This window comes from Camelina sativa, chromosome 11 (assembly GCF_030686135.1).
Source record: "Camelina sativa cultivar CO46 ecotype springtype chromosome 11, ASM3068613v1".
Lineage (NCBI taxonomy): Eukaryota > Viridiplantae > Streptophyta > Magnoliopsida > Brassicales > Brassicaceae > Camelina > Camelina sativa.
The window spans coordinates 12295325-12310221 of NC_141890.1; the positions used below are offsets into that span (position 1 = coordinate 12295325).

Here is a 14897-nt window from a genome sequence, read left to right on the forward strand (position 1 = left end):
ACATTTATAAGTTTTTTTATTGGTCCACTCTTCTTTCATTACTTACCAACCCTAAACTAAATTCGTCTTATTTATGCTTTTTGTGGCTATTAGTACACAAAGGTTGGATAAATGCTTCACAATTTGTTCCAAAAGTGATTATTATCTTACATTATCACTAAAGAAGATGAAGAAGCATGAACAAAGACACAGAATATATGAATTTCAACTACCACACTATGTCAATCATGATGATCATCATCATGACACAGTGTATCTTCCTCTTCACATTTAATGTTTCTTCCATCTACCTCCATTATTACATACAGCCATAGCTCAACACCATTCTAAACCCTCCATTCGAACCCACCCAGGACCAATGACACATGATCAAGATTATGCAAGTGGCCCCTAACATTTCTTGATTTGTTAACAATTTGCCATCTATTACAAAACCAAACTATTGTCTCTTCTCTTGGCGCAGTAGTAAAATAAGCTAAAAGGGTAACTCAGTCGTTGTCTCCACCTCATCTTTGTTTTAAATCTCTAATCTTTCAAATGTCCAATTATGGATGTGATTATTTCGAACATATGGTTCCCTCTGAAGACAAAGTTCTTGACTTTTTCTGGCAACTATATTAACAGAATGATCAGATTTGTTCCCAATACTGCAAGAGACAAGAGTATTATTATCAACTCTTTGAAAGAGTCTCTTTCACTCGTTACTACACATAAACATTATCACCGCGTGACATTAATGCTTCTTCAACTGTCTTAAAGATCAAAACATTTTTTTTTGGTTCTTTTGTCCATTCCCTCCATATTCTTCTGACCTTTAATTATATACATCCATTTACATTCCTCACGTTCTCAAGCCAATCTCTCTCTCCTCTTCTTCACGTTGTCTCTCTTAATCGGATAAGGAGGTTTTCAGAGAGAGATAGCTAGAGGTTGTGTAATGATGATGATGAAGGTAATTATGATAATGGCTATTGCTATGGCTATGAACATAGCTATGTGTGATCCAATAGCCCCGTGTTACTTCATATTTGGTGACTCTTTGGTTGATAGTGGAAACAACAATCGGCTTACTTCTTTAGCAAGAGCTGATTACTTCCCTTACGGTATAGACTTCCAGTTCGGTCCAACCGGCCGATTCTCCAACGGCAAAACCACCGTCGATGTCATCAGTAATCTTATAAACATCACCTTTCCTTTGTTATTTATGTTCTTTGATCCGAAACATGCAACTGAACAAAACAGAACAACAAACTTTTTCTCTGTTTTCCTCTGTCGGGAAATCTAAAAAGCCGAGCTTCTTGGTTTCGATGACTACATTACACCGTATTCCCAAGCAAGGGGAGACGACATTCTGAGAGGAGTAAACTACGCTTCTGCAGCTGCCGGAATCCGAGAAGAAACTGGTCGTCAGTTGGTAATACTCAATTTTAGTTTGATGACATATCTCCTTTAGACTTGACTTTATTTGACTAGGAAACATAAATCTGTTTATACATTTTTGGTTCAGGGAGCTAGAATAACATTTGCAGGACAAGTAGCTAATCATGTAAACACTGTGTCACAAGTGGTGAACCTACTCGGAGACGAGAATGAAGCTGCTAATTACCTAAGTAAATGCATCTACTCGATTGGGTTAGGAAGTAACGACTATCTCAATAACTATTTTATGCCTGTTTATTACTCAACCGGAAACCAGTACTCCCCTGATTCCTTTGCCAATGACCTCATCAACCGCTACACTCAGCAACTCCGGGTCCGTTCATTTTCGTTGCTATATTCCTCTGTTTTCTCTGTTTCTTAATCCTTTTGAATGATACAGAGCGTTTGATATGAATCTATGTTTCTTTGGTATGGATGAGTAGATATTGTATAACAACGGAGCGAGGAAGTTTGCGCTGATTGGTATCGGAGCAATAGGATGCAGCCCAAATGAGCTGGCTCAGAACAGTAGAGATGGAAGAACTTGTGACGAAAGGATCAATTCTGCAAACAGAATCTTTAACAGCAAGCTCGTGTCTCTGGTCGACCATTTCAACCAAAACACACCAGACGCCAAGTTCACCTACATTAATGCTTATGGTATTTTCCAAGAAATGGTAGCCAATCCTGCTCGCTATGGTAAAAGAGTCACTTCTTAAACAACTCAAGACCAAAAAATGTAAAAACTGAAAGTTTTGTCAATAGTTTCATCTGACGACTTGTTGATAATGGGTTCAGGTTTTAGGGTGACAAACGCGGGATGTTGTGGAGTTGGGAGGAACAATGGACAGATAACTTGTCTTCCAGGTCAAGCTCCATGTCTGAACAGAGACGAGTTTGTGTTCTGGGACGCGTTTCATCCAGGAGAAGCAGCCAATGTTGTCATCGGTGGTCGATCTTTTCAGAGAGAATCTGCTTCTGATGCTCATCCTTATGATATCCAGCAGCTTGCTATGCTCTAGCCTCTCTCGTCCAAATATTCCCTCCACACAAACACACACAGAGAAAGAGAGAAGGAAGATTTAATCTTTTTTGTTGCAGAAGAAATGTTATGTTTTTTTGTGGAGTTAATATATGAAGTTGCTGTTTATTTTAAATAGATGATTAAACTGATAAACTCTTTTGGATCTCTCATTCTCTAATTACAATCTATTAAATCTTTAAAACGTGCAATCATGTATCTAGTAAGTGGATCTAAGAAGATGCTCAAGTTGAATTATATGGAGAATTTTGGATAAGAGGAAGCTTGGAAGTGCAGCAAATGGTTTAGTTTGGACCTTTTGGTTAATAACTGTTTCTTGACATAGAAAGAACCAAAGTGTAACTTTTCCTTTGCAAAAATTTTGTTGGACCGGGCCTGTACCATACCACACTGGGGAAAGAGGATGGAGCTCAGCCCAATTTCTAGATGATCAGAGAATATCCTAATGTAACTGATTATAAAATTTAACTATTTTCATATTGAGATATGTTTTATTATAAGCAACTCATTAAAAGGGGCATGGAATTGGTAATTAGGTTCAACAGTTGAAGTAATTAATAAGACACTTATACACATATGTAGATGTCTTTAAACAAAGTAAGCACCATTAATGACATTGTCTTTAAGATATTAATATTTCACATCAACAGAAGCAATTCAAATAAGTATAGAAATCATCGATACAACATTCATGAAATATATATATATATATGATAACATGCATTAGCTTTTTATATTGCTCAACCCAGTTCTGGTTTTTTAATTCACTCCCCCATTTCTTTCAGCCAATATTACCTGCAAAAACAAAATAAATAATACTAATCAGACTCACCTTACGTAGAAAGTGTACACAAAATGGATAAAATGAAGAGCAAGATTTTGTTATCTTACACTAACTGAAGAGCGGTTTGGTCTTGGCGACCAGCAGATGAGTAATGGTGATTGTTAGGTTGCAATGCCGCGACTTGGAAATAATTCCGTGAATCAAACGGTTGTGTTTGAGGCGGTGGCATAAGCTGCTCGTAGTTAGATCCTCCTGGCATCAGACTTATGCTCGGATGGTTCCTCTCATTCTCAGCTATCTATATACACACATTACAAAAAAAAAACATATCATAAATTATTTGTTTGATTAGTACTTTCGTCATTTTATAATATAATTAATAACAAAAATCAATTAATGGGGAGAAATATAGGAAATGGATCTAATGTATACTTTTTACCTTTGCACGAAGAAGCTGGTTATCGTTATGCAAATCACTTTCCTGAACAAACTATTGCAAATGAGTAAAATAAACATTAACCATATGTAGCATCTGAATTAGAATTTTTTTATTTCTTACTCTCTTCTGCATGTAGTCGATTTCCGAGAATAAGAGCTCATTCTATAAAATTCACAAATAAAGAAAAACTTTATAAACATAGCAACAATGTATATATAGAAATAGATAGTTTTCATAGGAATTAATTTGATGTTGAAGCATTTAATAAAAAAAAAATATAATAACCTTCTTGGAACGGATTCGGGTAATACTTCTCTCTAATCTGCCTTCCAAATTCCTGAGCTCTTTGGGAGACATTGAACCTATCGTCTCACCCATCAATTGCCTAGTTGAATTATCAAAATATATCATTATATCAATAATTTAAATAACGAATATTTAATCAAAAAAATTCAAGTTATTAGCATAATATTTAACCTGTTGGAGTTTTGTATGCTGATAATTTGTTGACGCAATTTGGCCGATTCTTGTTGATAATACTTCAAAAAAGTATGAACAAATGTTGTCATATTAGTATATATACCCACACACAACACATATATTAACAGCATCCGTGTAGTAGAATTAACTTACCTGTGCATTAATTTCTGCCACCGATCCGGTGTTAGAATTATCCGATATTGCCTTCTTGTACCTCTCTATTGTCCCTTTTACACTGCAAGAATTAAAAGAAAAAAAGAATTAATAGGTAAATTAGAAGTATAAATTACCAGTAAAACTTAACTTAAATCTACATTATGAAAAAACAACAAATATAATTATAAGAGTCAAATCGACCACTTGCACAGTTAAGTAACTCTAGTACGAAACCTTAAAAGCAAACATTGGTTCTTTTGAGTCAGAAAAAATGCAACTTAATGTGACACATGATGTGAAGATAAATGTACAGTAAAAGAAAACAATTAAAACTGTTAATAAAAATATAACTAAAAAGTTGTAAAACAAATAAAGAAACATTTTATGAAATAAAAAGGAACCCTAAATAAATAATATATATTCCTATCTGAAACCTTAAATCCATCGAGCTAGTGATTGGCTGCAAACTGGCCATGCTGGCAAAATTAGAGTGACATGATTGGTCTGAAATGTCTAGGGTTTTAGACATGTGACATGTGTTAAAAACCCCATTAAGACATTGGTAAACCCAACATACATTTGATAGTCTTCAAAATTTTAACCACTGGATTAATTTAAACGTGATGGATGTAACTATAATGACTTGTCCCAGTAACATCACAACGTTCCATACTTTCCTAATTTGGAATATAATTCAAATCACTATTCTAACTATTTCTTCTTTCTTTTCCTGAGTTTTCTGCATATAGATGTACTTTGTACATACATACATATATACACACACAAATACGTTACGATGACATGTTATAGACTTTGATGTCTCAACTCTCAAATCTTCGATGGAGAGAGATCACGACCGTCCATTATGAGATCGTAGAAGGCAGAACAAACTCTTAATCTATTGGATCCGTACCAAAAATCTCACTTTCTTCTCTCTGCCCATAATGAGAGAGAAAATGAGAAGAAAAAAAATCCCTAACATTATTCTCTCTCTAGAAGAAGAAAAAAAGTGATAATTTTTTAAAGAAAGAGAAATTGCATAGATCTATCTACGCCAAAGATGTTGAAGCAATTCCAATGCTCTACTTATATACCAAATCTATATTTACTCAGTGATTACTTTATAGAAATATGAAAATTTAGTATCCTTATAATTTGTCTCTGTTTATATTACACACATAATATGAACATTTGGGTATTGACCAAATATGAAATCTAATATTAAATGGTCAAAAGTAGTAATATGATGACAATCTTTTGAATTTATAAAAATAGGTTCCAAATTAATTCATTATGACATAAACCTTTCTTGTCAGAAGTCAAGAAACTGAAACTAACATAACTTTATAAAAAAATAGTAAATATAAGTGAAAATAAAAAATAAAAGAGATAATATCTGAGTGATGACGTGATCAAAGATTCTGTAACAAAGACAACAAATCTTACATACATACACCAAAACCTAATCTTGTGTGCTCAATCCCATTCCCAACCTCTAAAAAAATTCAAAAAAAAAACTTCTTAAAAAATCAAATAAGAAACGAGATTCTGATTTTCTTTAATTGAAGTACCCAGTGGATATTTAAATGCAAAATTAAAGTTGATTGGGTGATTTTGAAGTCGTTGTTAGCTTTTTCTTGTTTTGGACATGGGAATTATATATTTCAGGACATGAGTTGACAACTGTAAGCGATTAAGAGAAAAAGAAAGATAAATCAAAGCACCATTTAATTTGGACATGTTTTATGTTTCTAATGGAGAGAAGAAAGAAATCACGTGGGTCTCTAAATAATAAATACTGGAAATTGCGCGTGGAAATAGAGATTACTAGTTTGAGTAATGTAATTCAAATTGAGTTTGATTGTTTTTAAGAGTAATTTTAAGGTAAATGAAGGACCCTCCCAGGAGCTAATTATTTTCTTAATTACCATTTGAAATTATTTAAAAACAAAAAATCCCAATTGAGTTCCAAATCTTTATTACTTGAAGATGAGAACCTACTTTGAATGTTTCAAAGATAAGTAAATGAGCTATGACCACTTCTAACTAATCCTGTACCTCATATACGTATTTCCAAAACTATAAAATGACTCTTAAATTCTTACATTCACAAGAAAACCAAAGATAAAAAAAAAAAAAAAAAACCTCATAATCATATTGTCCTAGCTACATGTACGTTCCATTATTTCTATCACTCATAAGTTCAATTTCCTGAAAAACCAAAAATCTAGTTCACCTTATTCACTCTCACTTACCATCACATGGATGTGTTGTATCAAAACTATATCAAATATAGATATGATATGATAATTCATGAGAGAGAAATTAAGTAATCAGAGAGATAAGAATGGAAAGTGAGAGAAAGAGAAGAAGAAAAAGAGAGACACAGACATTAACAACAATGGAGGATGGGAGGAAAGATGATCACAAAACAGAAGATATGACCTCATAGTCCTTACTTCTCTCTACCAATTTGTTTTCCCCCAAAACTTACTTTTATGTCATAAAAATCAAGATTTTACCTATTACAACACCATATCTATTAATATATCTAAATCTTCAAGTACTTGTTAGTAGGGAAAATAGAAACTTATAATATTATATTTATATATATATAACAGAAATGAGTGAAGAAAGAAAACCCAACAAAGTGAATCTTAGTTCTACAAAACTGAATCTAAAACTCCAACATTAGAAAAAAAAATGATTGTTTCTTATTTCTTTTCATTTATTGTCTAACTTTCACTCATATCTCCTTTTAACTTTCTACCATTTTCCTCACTTCATATATATAACAAGAATTTATAGATCTAGATAATTGTTACAAATTCATAACTACTAAAAACCTACAAAGCAATTAAAATAAACATATATATATATATATATATATATATATACAACAAAATTCCCACAAATATTAGTGTGTTTATATTTATGTGTGGAATATATATCAAGGAAAAAAAGTGAAAAATAATTCTACCCACAAGAGGATTTAAAATCATATATAGGAGAAGAATAGAATCAAATCTAGCAGAGAATTAAGATCCAAAAAAACCCTAGTAAAGATTTATGCTTTAACATATACAAAGAAATTAAACCCTAATTAATTAAATTAAATCAGAATTTAAAAATAACTAATAATATATTAATTAAGAACAGAGGACAAGAATAAGAAGAAACCTGTTGTTAGAGTACTCATAGAGACGACCACGGCTAGAGAAGACGATGAGTGCGACTTCAGCATCACAAAGAACAGAGAGCTCGTAAGCTTTCTTGAGCAAACCATTCCTACGTTTGCAAAAAGTGACTTGGCGATTCGTTGTGTTCTCGATCCGTTTGATTTCGATCTTCCCTCTCCCAGACTTCCTCAAGGGAGAGGAGTCTCCTCCTCCTAGCTCTGGTTGGTACGCCGTGATTGCTGCTCCAAAAAGCCAACAAAAAAATTGTTAGGGCAAATAAATTGATTAATCTACAGTTACAAGATTCCAAAAAGACCCATCAAATGATTTTCTTGAAAAGACTCAAGATTCTTCATGTTTTCTTAATCTCTTGAATTATTATAAAGATTTAATTCTCTAACTTGCCGACACATATATATCTTAAACAAAAATAATTAGAAAGTTCAAAAACTAGTTTTGATCTTACATTCATATCCTCCTAACAAGAGTTAACCATGGATTCTGTTGCTGTTTTTTTTTTTTTTTGGAACAAATAAAGTATATATGGTTAAACAAATTAAAACTATAAGACCAAATCTTTTTGAATTCTAAAGAAAAAATAAATCTAGACTGTGAAAAAAAGAAAAGTTATAAAGAGCTAATAAAGATGATCAGAGAAATTTTAAATCTTGTTTCTCTCTAAATAAACATAAAAAGAATCAAACTAATTAAAACAGAAAAAAAAAAAAAAAAAGGAAACTAAAAAGAAGAACATAGATTTGGTTTTATAGGACCAAAAGAAGTGAAGCAAAGTAATATGATGAAGAAGATAATGTTTGAAAGGATTGGGGAACAAGAAAATATCAGACTGACCTGTTGGGGGGAGAAGAACAAAGAGGAAAGTGTTATTTTTCTTGGGAAAATGATTTTCTGGAAAGTATGAGATTTGGAGAAGTTGCAGAAAATGGAAGGTAAGGTTGTGCTGGTGAAGAGATGAGTATATACACATTTATAAAGGAATCATATATTTTGTTTTTATTTCTTTTTTAAAAAAAAAATTTCACAAAAATACATATTTATCACCATTTTCTTTACCACTTTTTACATCCATATAGTGTCATGTCAATTTGTGTTGTTTACTTGTTTTCTTACTCACTAAAGCATAGTTTTATGAATCGAATCTATTAGATAAGTATGTGTTTCTTCTTTACTAGATAGAATGATATACGTGTATTTTTTTTCTTCTAAAAAGTAATTCTATATATATATATATATATAAACTTATTTTGGAACATACACATGTTATATTGTTCTGAGGTGAAAGTTGATTTAATTTGAGTATTGACAAAAGGTTTGTACTTGGTTATACATATGAGTATAATTTACTAAACTGTTTTGTTTCTTTCAGTACATTTAGACATATGTTAGGTTATAAAAGTGATTGACATAGAGTAATCTAAAGGTTCAACAAAGGATGAGTATAGCAGCTTTTTTGAAATTAAATCACATGAAAGATGTTATTAATAAATAGAGAGTTAATTACCATAAATAACACCCACCATACATCCAGACTTTTTCGTAAATATACACTTATTAAGGACATCCCCCAAATTGAGAAACTGTAGAAATGAATATATATTTTTAGAAATGGAGAAAAAATATATGAAGAGTTTTATTGGTGGGTAGTTCTTGTGTGGTCTTTCACAAAAGTCTAAATGAAAAGAGGGTTCAAGTTGGGCAATCACTCATGAGATGCAGACTCTACTTACCATTACTTGTCTTTCCTTTTCATGTGAAAGTTTTTGAAGGCACTAAAATCTTTAGGTAAAATCTCAGTACATTTTTTTTTGTTTACAACAAATATCGGCCTTCTTCTTTGTTTTTAGTTTTTACTAAATCTTGATCTTCTTAAAGAGGAAAATAATTCAGCGCTACTCCCTTTTCTTTTGTGAATTGTTTTGAAATTCTAAGTGACATATTTTGCAGGGAAGTTTGTTTCACTAATTACGGAATTCATATATATTTATTTATAAACAGATGTTGCTGTAAATTATGATATACTTTATATTATTCTGCGAGAAATGTACATTAGCAAATGAATTTTGATTACAACAGAAGATTACAAATTTCGAATTTTGATGAGAATATTGTAATTATATGGGATGAAAATTATTTTTACATAGAGGAACTGATAGTGTTTATATAGTAACATATAAAAGAAAAATGTACAGTTATTTATGGGTAAACTAATCATAAGCAATAGATATTTATCTCTCTTTTTTTAAAAAAAGTGGAAAATATAGAATTGAAGATGTAAAAGGAGAAAATTACTCAGATAGTGAAGAAAATTAGCATGCTATTTCTGTGTTAGCTAGTGAGATTTGAAGTTGATGATGTTTACTAGTTGTGATATTGACATATAAAAATAAAAAAAGAAAGATAAATTAATAAGATAAATAGGGTTTTAGGGTTTATAGGGGAAATAGGGAGATGAACCGTACTTTAATGGGGCTGGACAAGACGTAGGGCTTAATTTGGAAAGTTATCTAAGTGTAATGCTTCTGACTCAATTAGGAGGTAACCAGACTTTTCTCTCATCTCCAACTACTTTTTAATCTCTCTCTCTTTTACGTTTTCCTTTTTGACTTTTGTTACCCTCTCGTCTAAATCACATCTCTTTAAAAAAAAAAAAAAAACCACATCTCTTTGTATTTTGCTTTGTGGAACTATATGATTTATACATAGGCGGGTAACAACTTATACGTAGACGATTGAACTGTGTCCAAATAATTTCCCTAAAATTGATAAATATTTGCCAAAGAAAATATCGTTTCATTTATGTGGTAGAAAAAAAGCTGTAGATTTTTTTTAAAAAGTTTTTGTTTAATTATTCATTTTCAATATATGTTGAATAATTGAGGGGCATAATGTATAAATGGAGTATGGTTATGCCAAGAGAAGAGGGATAGTAGCATGTGATGTGTAGTCTTTGATCTCCATCTTTATGAACCCATTTAGGGTAATTTGATAGAGATAAGAGATCCTATACATACAATCCATATTTATTTATATTTACGTGCCCTTTAACTATATACACCCACTTGCAATGTGCTTTATTTTTTTTTACTTTTATTTTCTTGCAATTAGAAAAAAACTATTCAGCTTAAAACTAGGATTTACACCTTCTCTAATAGTGTATTTATTAGCAAGATTTAATATTTGGTTTAGGAAGAAATTATTTAATTAAAGTACACTATCTCAACTTAGCAAGATTTAATATTTGATTTTATATTAGTATATTTTACAAATTAGTACATAATTAGATTTCCCTAACGTCATATGTATGATGTACTTATTATGTAGAGAAATTGATTAGGTCATTTATAAAAGAAACAACTCAATTGCTTTGGGTCAAGCTTTCATGGTCGAAGTGGGTTTTTAAAAACCATAAAATCTTCTCGTATCTTCCATGATGGACCACAATCGAAGGTTGCTTTTCTACCATATTTTTGATCACTTTTGAGTATTGTTTTTTAACGAAAATATGTGACTCGCTAGCTGAATTATTTACCGGGCTGCTGGTAATTGATTAACGGTTCAATGGTGTTTTACTTAACTAAACGTATAAATACGGTAAAGGCAGGAATTTCGAAGACAATAATATACGTTAATTCTAATTTCTACGGTGGATCCACATGTACGTGACTTTTTTTTTTTTTTAAAGCTTTTTAATATACAAAATCAGTGTGTAAGTAAACACCGTAGAAAATGTGTACTAACTACAAAGTCACAAAGACATATGTTGACTAGATACGTTCCTACGTAAGAATGATTAAAATTACTAATTATATGGAGGAGAAAAAAATAAAAACATTTTGTGTTGTAGAAGGGATCACTTATGGAACGACCTAATCATATATAATGCATATTCTTTTGCTCCCTAATTTTTCTTCCTTCGTCTTTAGAAAAAGAAAAGAAAAGGATACATTAAACATAACCTGCTGAAGCAGTTCAGAAAGAAAAAAGAATTCTAGAACAAAAGAATTCTCTCTCCCTTTGAAGTTGTATACTATGTAAATTTCATCCCAAAATTAGTAGATGATGTGGTTAGTAGTTAGATCCAAATAATATTTCGAACCATTTGAGATTTTCCAAAATAGCCGGTAATTACATAAAATCGTCATAATTAAATAGATTTCGAGTAACTTTAAACATTCCACATTTTAAACCTATAGATGATTACTAAAAATGTGGAATCGTCAAGAATTTGTCTTATAGTTATTGATCAATATAAATTTTAGATGAAAATATCCTCAGGGTGTAAAAGTTAACTTTTACTAAAATCAAATTCGTCCATCACGAAATTAATCTTAATGACCTATGGTAATTTGCAAAGCCACGAAAATATGTGGCCCATGAGAGCTATAATTGAATATAAGTTAATACAGTTTCCAGATCAAGAGCCTGTTGTCGGGACCCTCTAAGAAATGTATATATTATATCTGTGCGTTTTCATATTTTTCATTTGTGTATATATTCTTTTGTGATAGACATGAAATTTCATGTGATTTTGTAAAATTCACATTTTAGGGTAAGCCTTTGATAGAAAAAGTAACACTCACATGATAGTATGAGATCCTATGACAAGAACCAAAGGTGTGTTAGAGCATGTTCACGGTTGGGTGCCAAAAAAAAGTATTTAAGCATGTTTGTAATTATAATATTGAAAATAATTAACTTAAAAACATTTTAAAAAATCTGTAAAATGGCATGCTCTAATGGTAGATTTTAATTTTGGATTCCTAAACAGTCCAAACATATTTCAAACTTCTGAAATCAGTTCAGAAAATGGAACTCTGATGTCAGAAACTCAAGAGATCTACCATTCTGATGTCAGAAACTCTAACCTCTCACCCTCATCTTGTGCATTGGCCAATCCTGATCTGGCTGAGATATCAACACATTCTGGACAAGAGGATCCACAAAAATGTTGCATACTCTGTTTATCAAAATGCAAGAGAAAAAGGTAGATACAATATTCATGAAACAAGATGGGCAACAAAAGAAAATCTGAAGTGGAGATAGTTATTATTACTTGGAGCTTAGATCCGGCATTGGACAAGAAGCTTCCATCTGACGCTTTCTCAAGACCCACCCAAGCTTTATTCATCTACCATAACAATTACAACAACAAGAAAAATTCTTAAAACTTAGAATTGGAGAAATAAACGAAGAAGACTGATTACAAAAGCCCTTCTTTTATCTCATTCCTAGTGGTCCTAAATGAGGTTCGTTATCAACAAAACCTCTAATCAGAAACAAAACCAAAGCTTGTTCATTGGTCAAAATTTTATACACCCAATAAATCTCACTAGACGCCACATGAACACACGGACATTGATGCGAGCTGCTTAGGCAACCAAATCCTACATTTTCTCTTCATTTCAGGTCTCTGCCACACAATACTAGCATCCTTACTAAAATGTTAACTAAGAGTAAAGTAAAATCAATAAAACCCCAGGAGAATACTAGCATCCTTACTAAAATCAAATCTCAGTCAATGAACTACCATCCAAATGATGTAGTGATAGGAAAAGACAAAGGATGTATAGCAAAAGTAGAAACAAAAGCTAGTCACCTGAATTTGTTCTACAGTGCCTACAATGATGTTTGAAATCACCCAACAAGCAGGCTTTGTTACGAAGTGCATGAACAAGCACCGCTGGAGAAGGGTGTCTGCAAAAACAAAAAATTGATCAGCCATCAGCAACCAAACATGTCACAAAGGGTTTAAATATGTTCTGAGAAGTACTAACTTGAGAAATTGAACTAGTTTTGAGACAAAATCAGCCTCAGTCAAACTTTGGATAGCATCTTCAGAACCATTAGAGATGTCACAGTGCCAAGCAAGCATTTTTTACGACTTCTTCATCGTTTGAATGAAGAAGTAGTTCAAGTGCAAGGAGAGCAGGTTTCATCTGTTGAATCATTGCTTCATATGTTAAGCATTGAATGTATACAAACAGAGGAAACAAAGGAGAGAGAAGTAAGAAGACCTAATCCTAAACACTAATTTTGCTAAAATTCATTGAACCCTCAAATCATCAAATTCACAAGCTACTAACAGTTGTAAACACTAATTTTGCTAAAATAAATACCCAATCGAAAGAATCCTAATTTTACTAATCAATTCATAAATCAGAAAACTCTAATTTTCTAATATCTACTCTTAATTCAGAAGATATTAAAGATGTATACTTCAAATCAGAGATATGCATACCATGGGGACAAGATTGGAGTGTCCTTGAACCAAACTCATCGATTTCTTTACTTCCCGATTTGGTGTTTGCAATTGAGGAACCTATTTCCGACTCATCTCTTTTATCAATTCAACGGACTCTCTCAATTCAACGGATTGAGGGTTAAGACAAAAATTCACCGATTATCGGCTCGAAAGAAATGAAAGAGAGAGGAGAAAAAAGTTTCGGTCGATTTTTTTTTTCTTTTGTTAATTTCACCAACCAATGACGGACCGACACATATGAGATCCTAAAGGATTCTAAAAATGCTTAACTTAGAATCGATTTTAACATTTATCATGTATTTTGATTTATTTTTAATCTTAAGCATCTCTTAAAAACTCCTTAAAAACCACTGTTGAACTTGCTCTTAGGCAGCTTAGATAGGTAAATCTTTTTAATTATTTTAACAACAAACTAAGATTTACTCCGTGGTACACCACGGGACAATTTTTACGTTTTTCATTTCATTATTATATCTAATTTTTATAAATTCGTATTTGAAGTAGATTGGGGTTTAATATAAATATTACAGTGTTATTGTATATATATATATATATATACATTGGTGTTTTGTAATAATTAACAGTATATTTTATTAAATGTATGTGAGTCTTACTTATAAAAAGAGTACGATATCATGAGACAAAATTATTTATCTGTGTGGTAGTACCAAATTAAATTATTTAAAATTATATGAATGTTGATCCAAATCCGTCCCATTATATCACCCAGATGATATTTTACACATTTTTGTAATTTTGAATGTTTATAATATTTTAAGTTTTAATAAAACTATTATATCTGGTATAATTAAAAGATATAGCGGTATTTAAATAAATTTTTAATTACAATTGTTTAGCTGTAGTATATAATTTTGTTTGAGTTTGGCAGATAAATATGTTTTTTTCATAATTTTTCATAATTGTTAGTAATTTGAAAATAATAGTATGTGAAGGACTAATGTTAGGTTATGTTTTAATTTGAAGAGTTTTTTTGTATATCCTTTAATACGAAATTACCATGAAGTAAGCAAATAGTTGTTTATTAAAAGTATTTTTATTTTTTTTTTTAAAGGGAAGGAGAAAAACTTAATGAAAGAGAATTAACAATATAAAAA

The 14897-nt window shown here is 31.3% G+C and overlaps 2 protein-coding genes and 1 long non-coding RNA gene across 6 annotated transcripts; 1 reads left to right on the forward strand and 2 right to left on the reverse strand.

The window, feature by feature from the left end:
- Positions 1 to 547: 547 nt before the first annotated feature.
- Positions 548 to 2638, forward strand: LOC104723166 (GDSL esterase/lipase At4g18970-like). Its single transcript, XM_010441485.3, has 5 exons — positions 548 to 1169; positions 1290 to 1414; positions 1508 to 1753; positions 1863 to 2118; positions 2218 to 2638. Exons 1-5 carry the CDS (start codon positions 938 to 940, stop codon positions 2439 to 2441), a joined length of 1083 nt encoding a protein of 360 aa, XP_010439787.1. The 5' UTR covers positions 548 to 937; the 3' UTR covers positions 2442 to 2638.
- Positions 2639 to 3044: 406 nt separating this feature from the next.
- LOC104727927 (floral homeotic protein AGAMOUS) lies at positions 3045 to 8632 on the reverse strand. Of its 4 annotated transcripts, none has more exons than XM_010446982.2 (9): positions 8352 to 8632; positions 7501 to 7738; positions 4318 to 4399; positions 4162 to 4223; positions 3970 to 4069; positions 3805 to 3846; positions 3685 to 3726; positions 3353 to 3543; positions 3045 to 3256 (listed from the first exon to the last, which is right to left on the reverse strand). In XM_010446982.2, exons 1-9 carry the CDS (start codon positions 8485 to 8487, stop codon positions 3253 to 3255), a joined length of 897 nt encoding a protein of 298 aa, XP_010445284.2. In that variant the 5' UTR covers positions 8488 to 8632; the 3' UTR covers positions 3045 to 3252. The 4 variants fall into 4 exon arrangements, with proteins under 4 accessions (XP_010445284.2, XP_087330157.1, XP_087330159.1 ...); XM_087474031.1 differs by having other exon boundaries at positions 3685 to 3735; positions 8352 to 8504; XM_087474033.1 differs by having other exon boundaries at positions 7966 to 8356.
- Positions 8633 to 13112: 4480 nt separating this feature from the next.
- LOC147933890 (uncharacterized) lies at positions 13113 to 13917 on the reverse strand. Its single transcript, XR_015571823.1, has 3 exons — positions 13759 to 13917; positions 13295 to 13456; positions 13113 to 13214 (listed from the first exon to the last, which is right to left on the reverse strand). It is a non-coding gene; the product is annotated as an uncharacterized LOC147933890 (long non-coding RNA).
- Between the last annotated feature and the right edge of the window lie 980 nt (positions 13918 to 14897).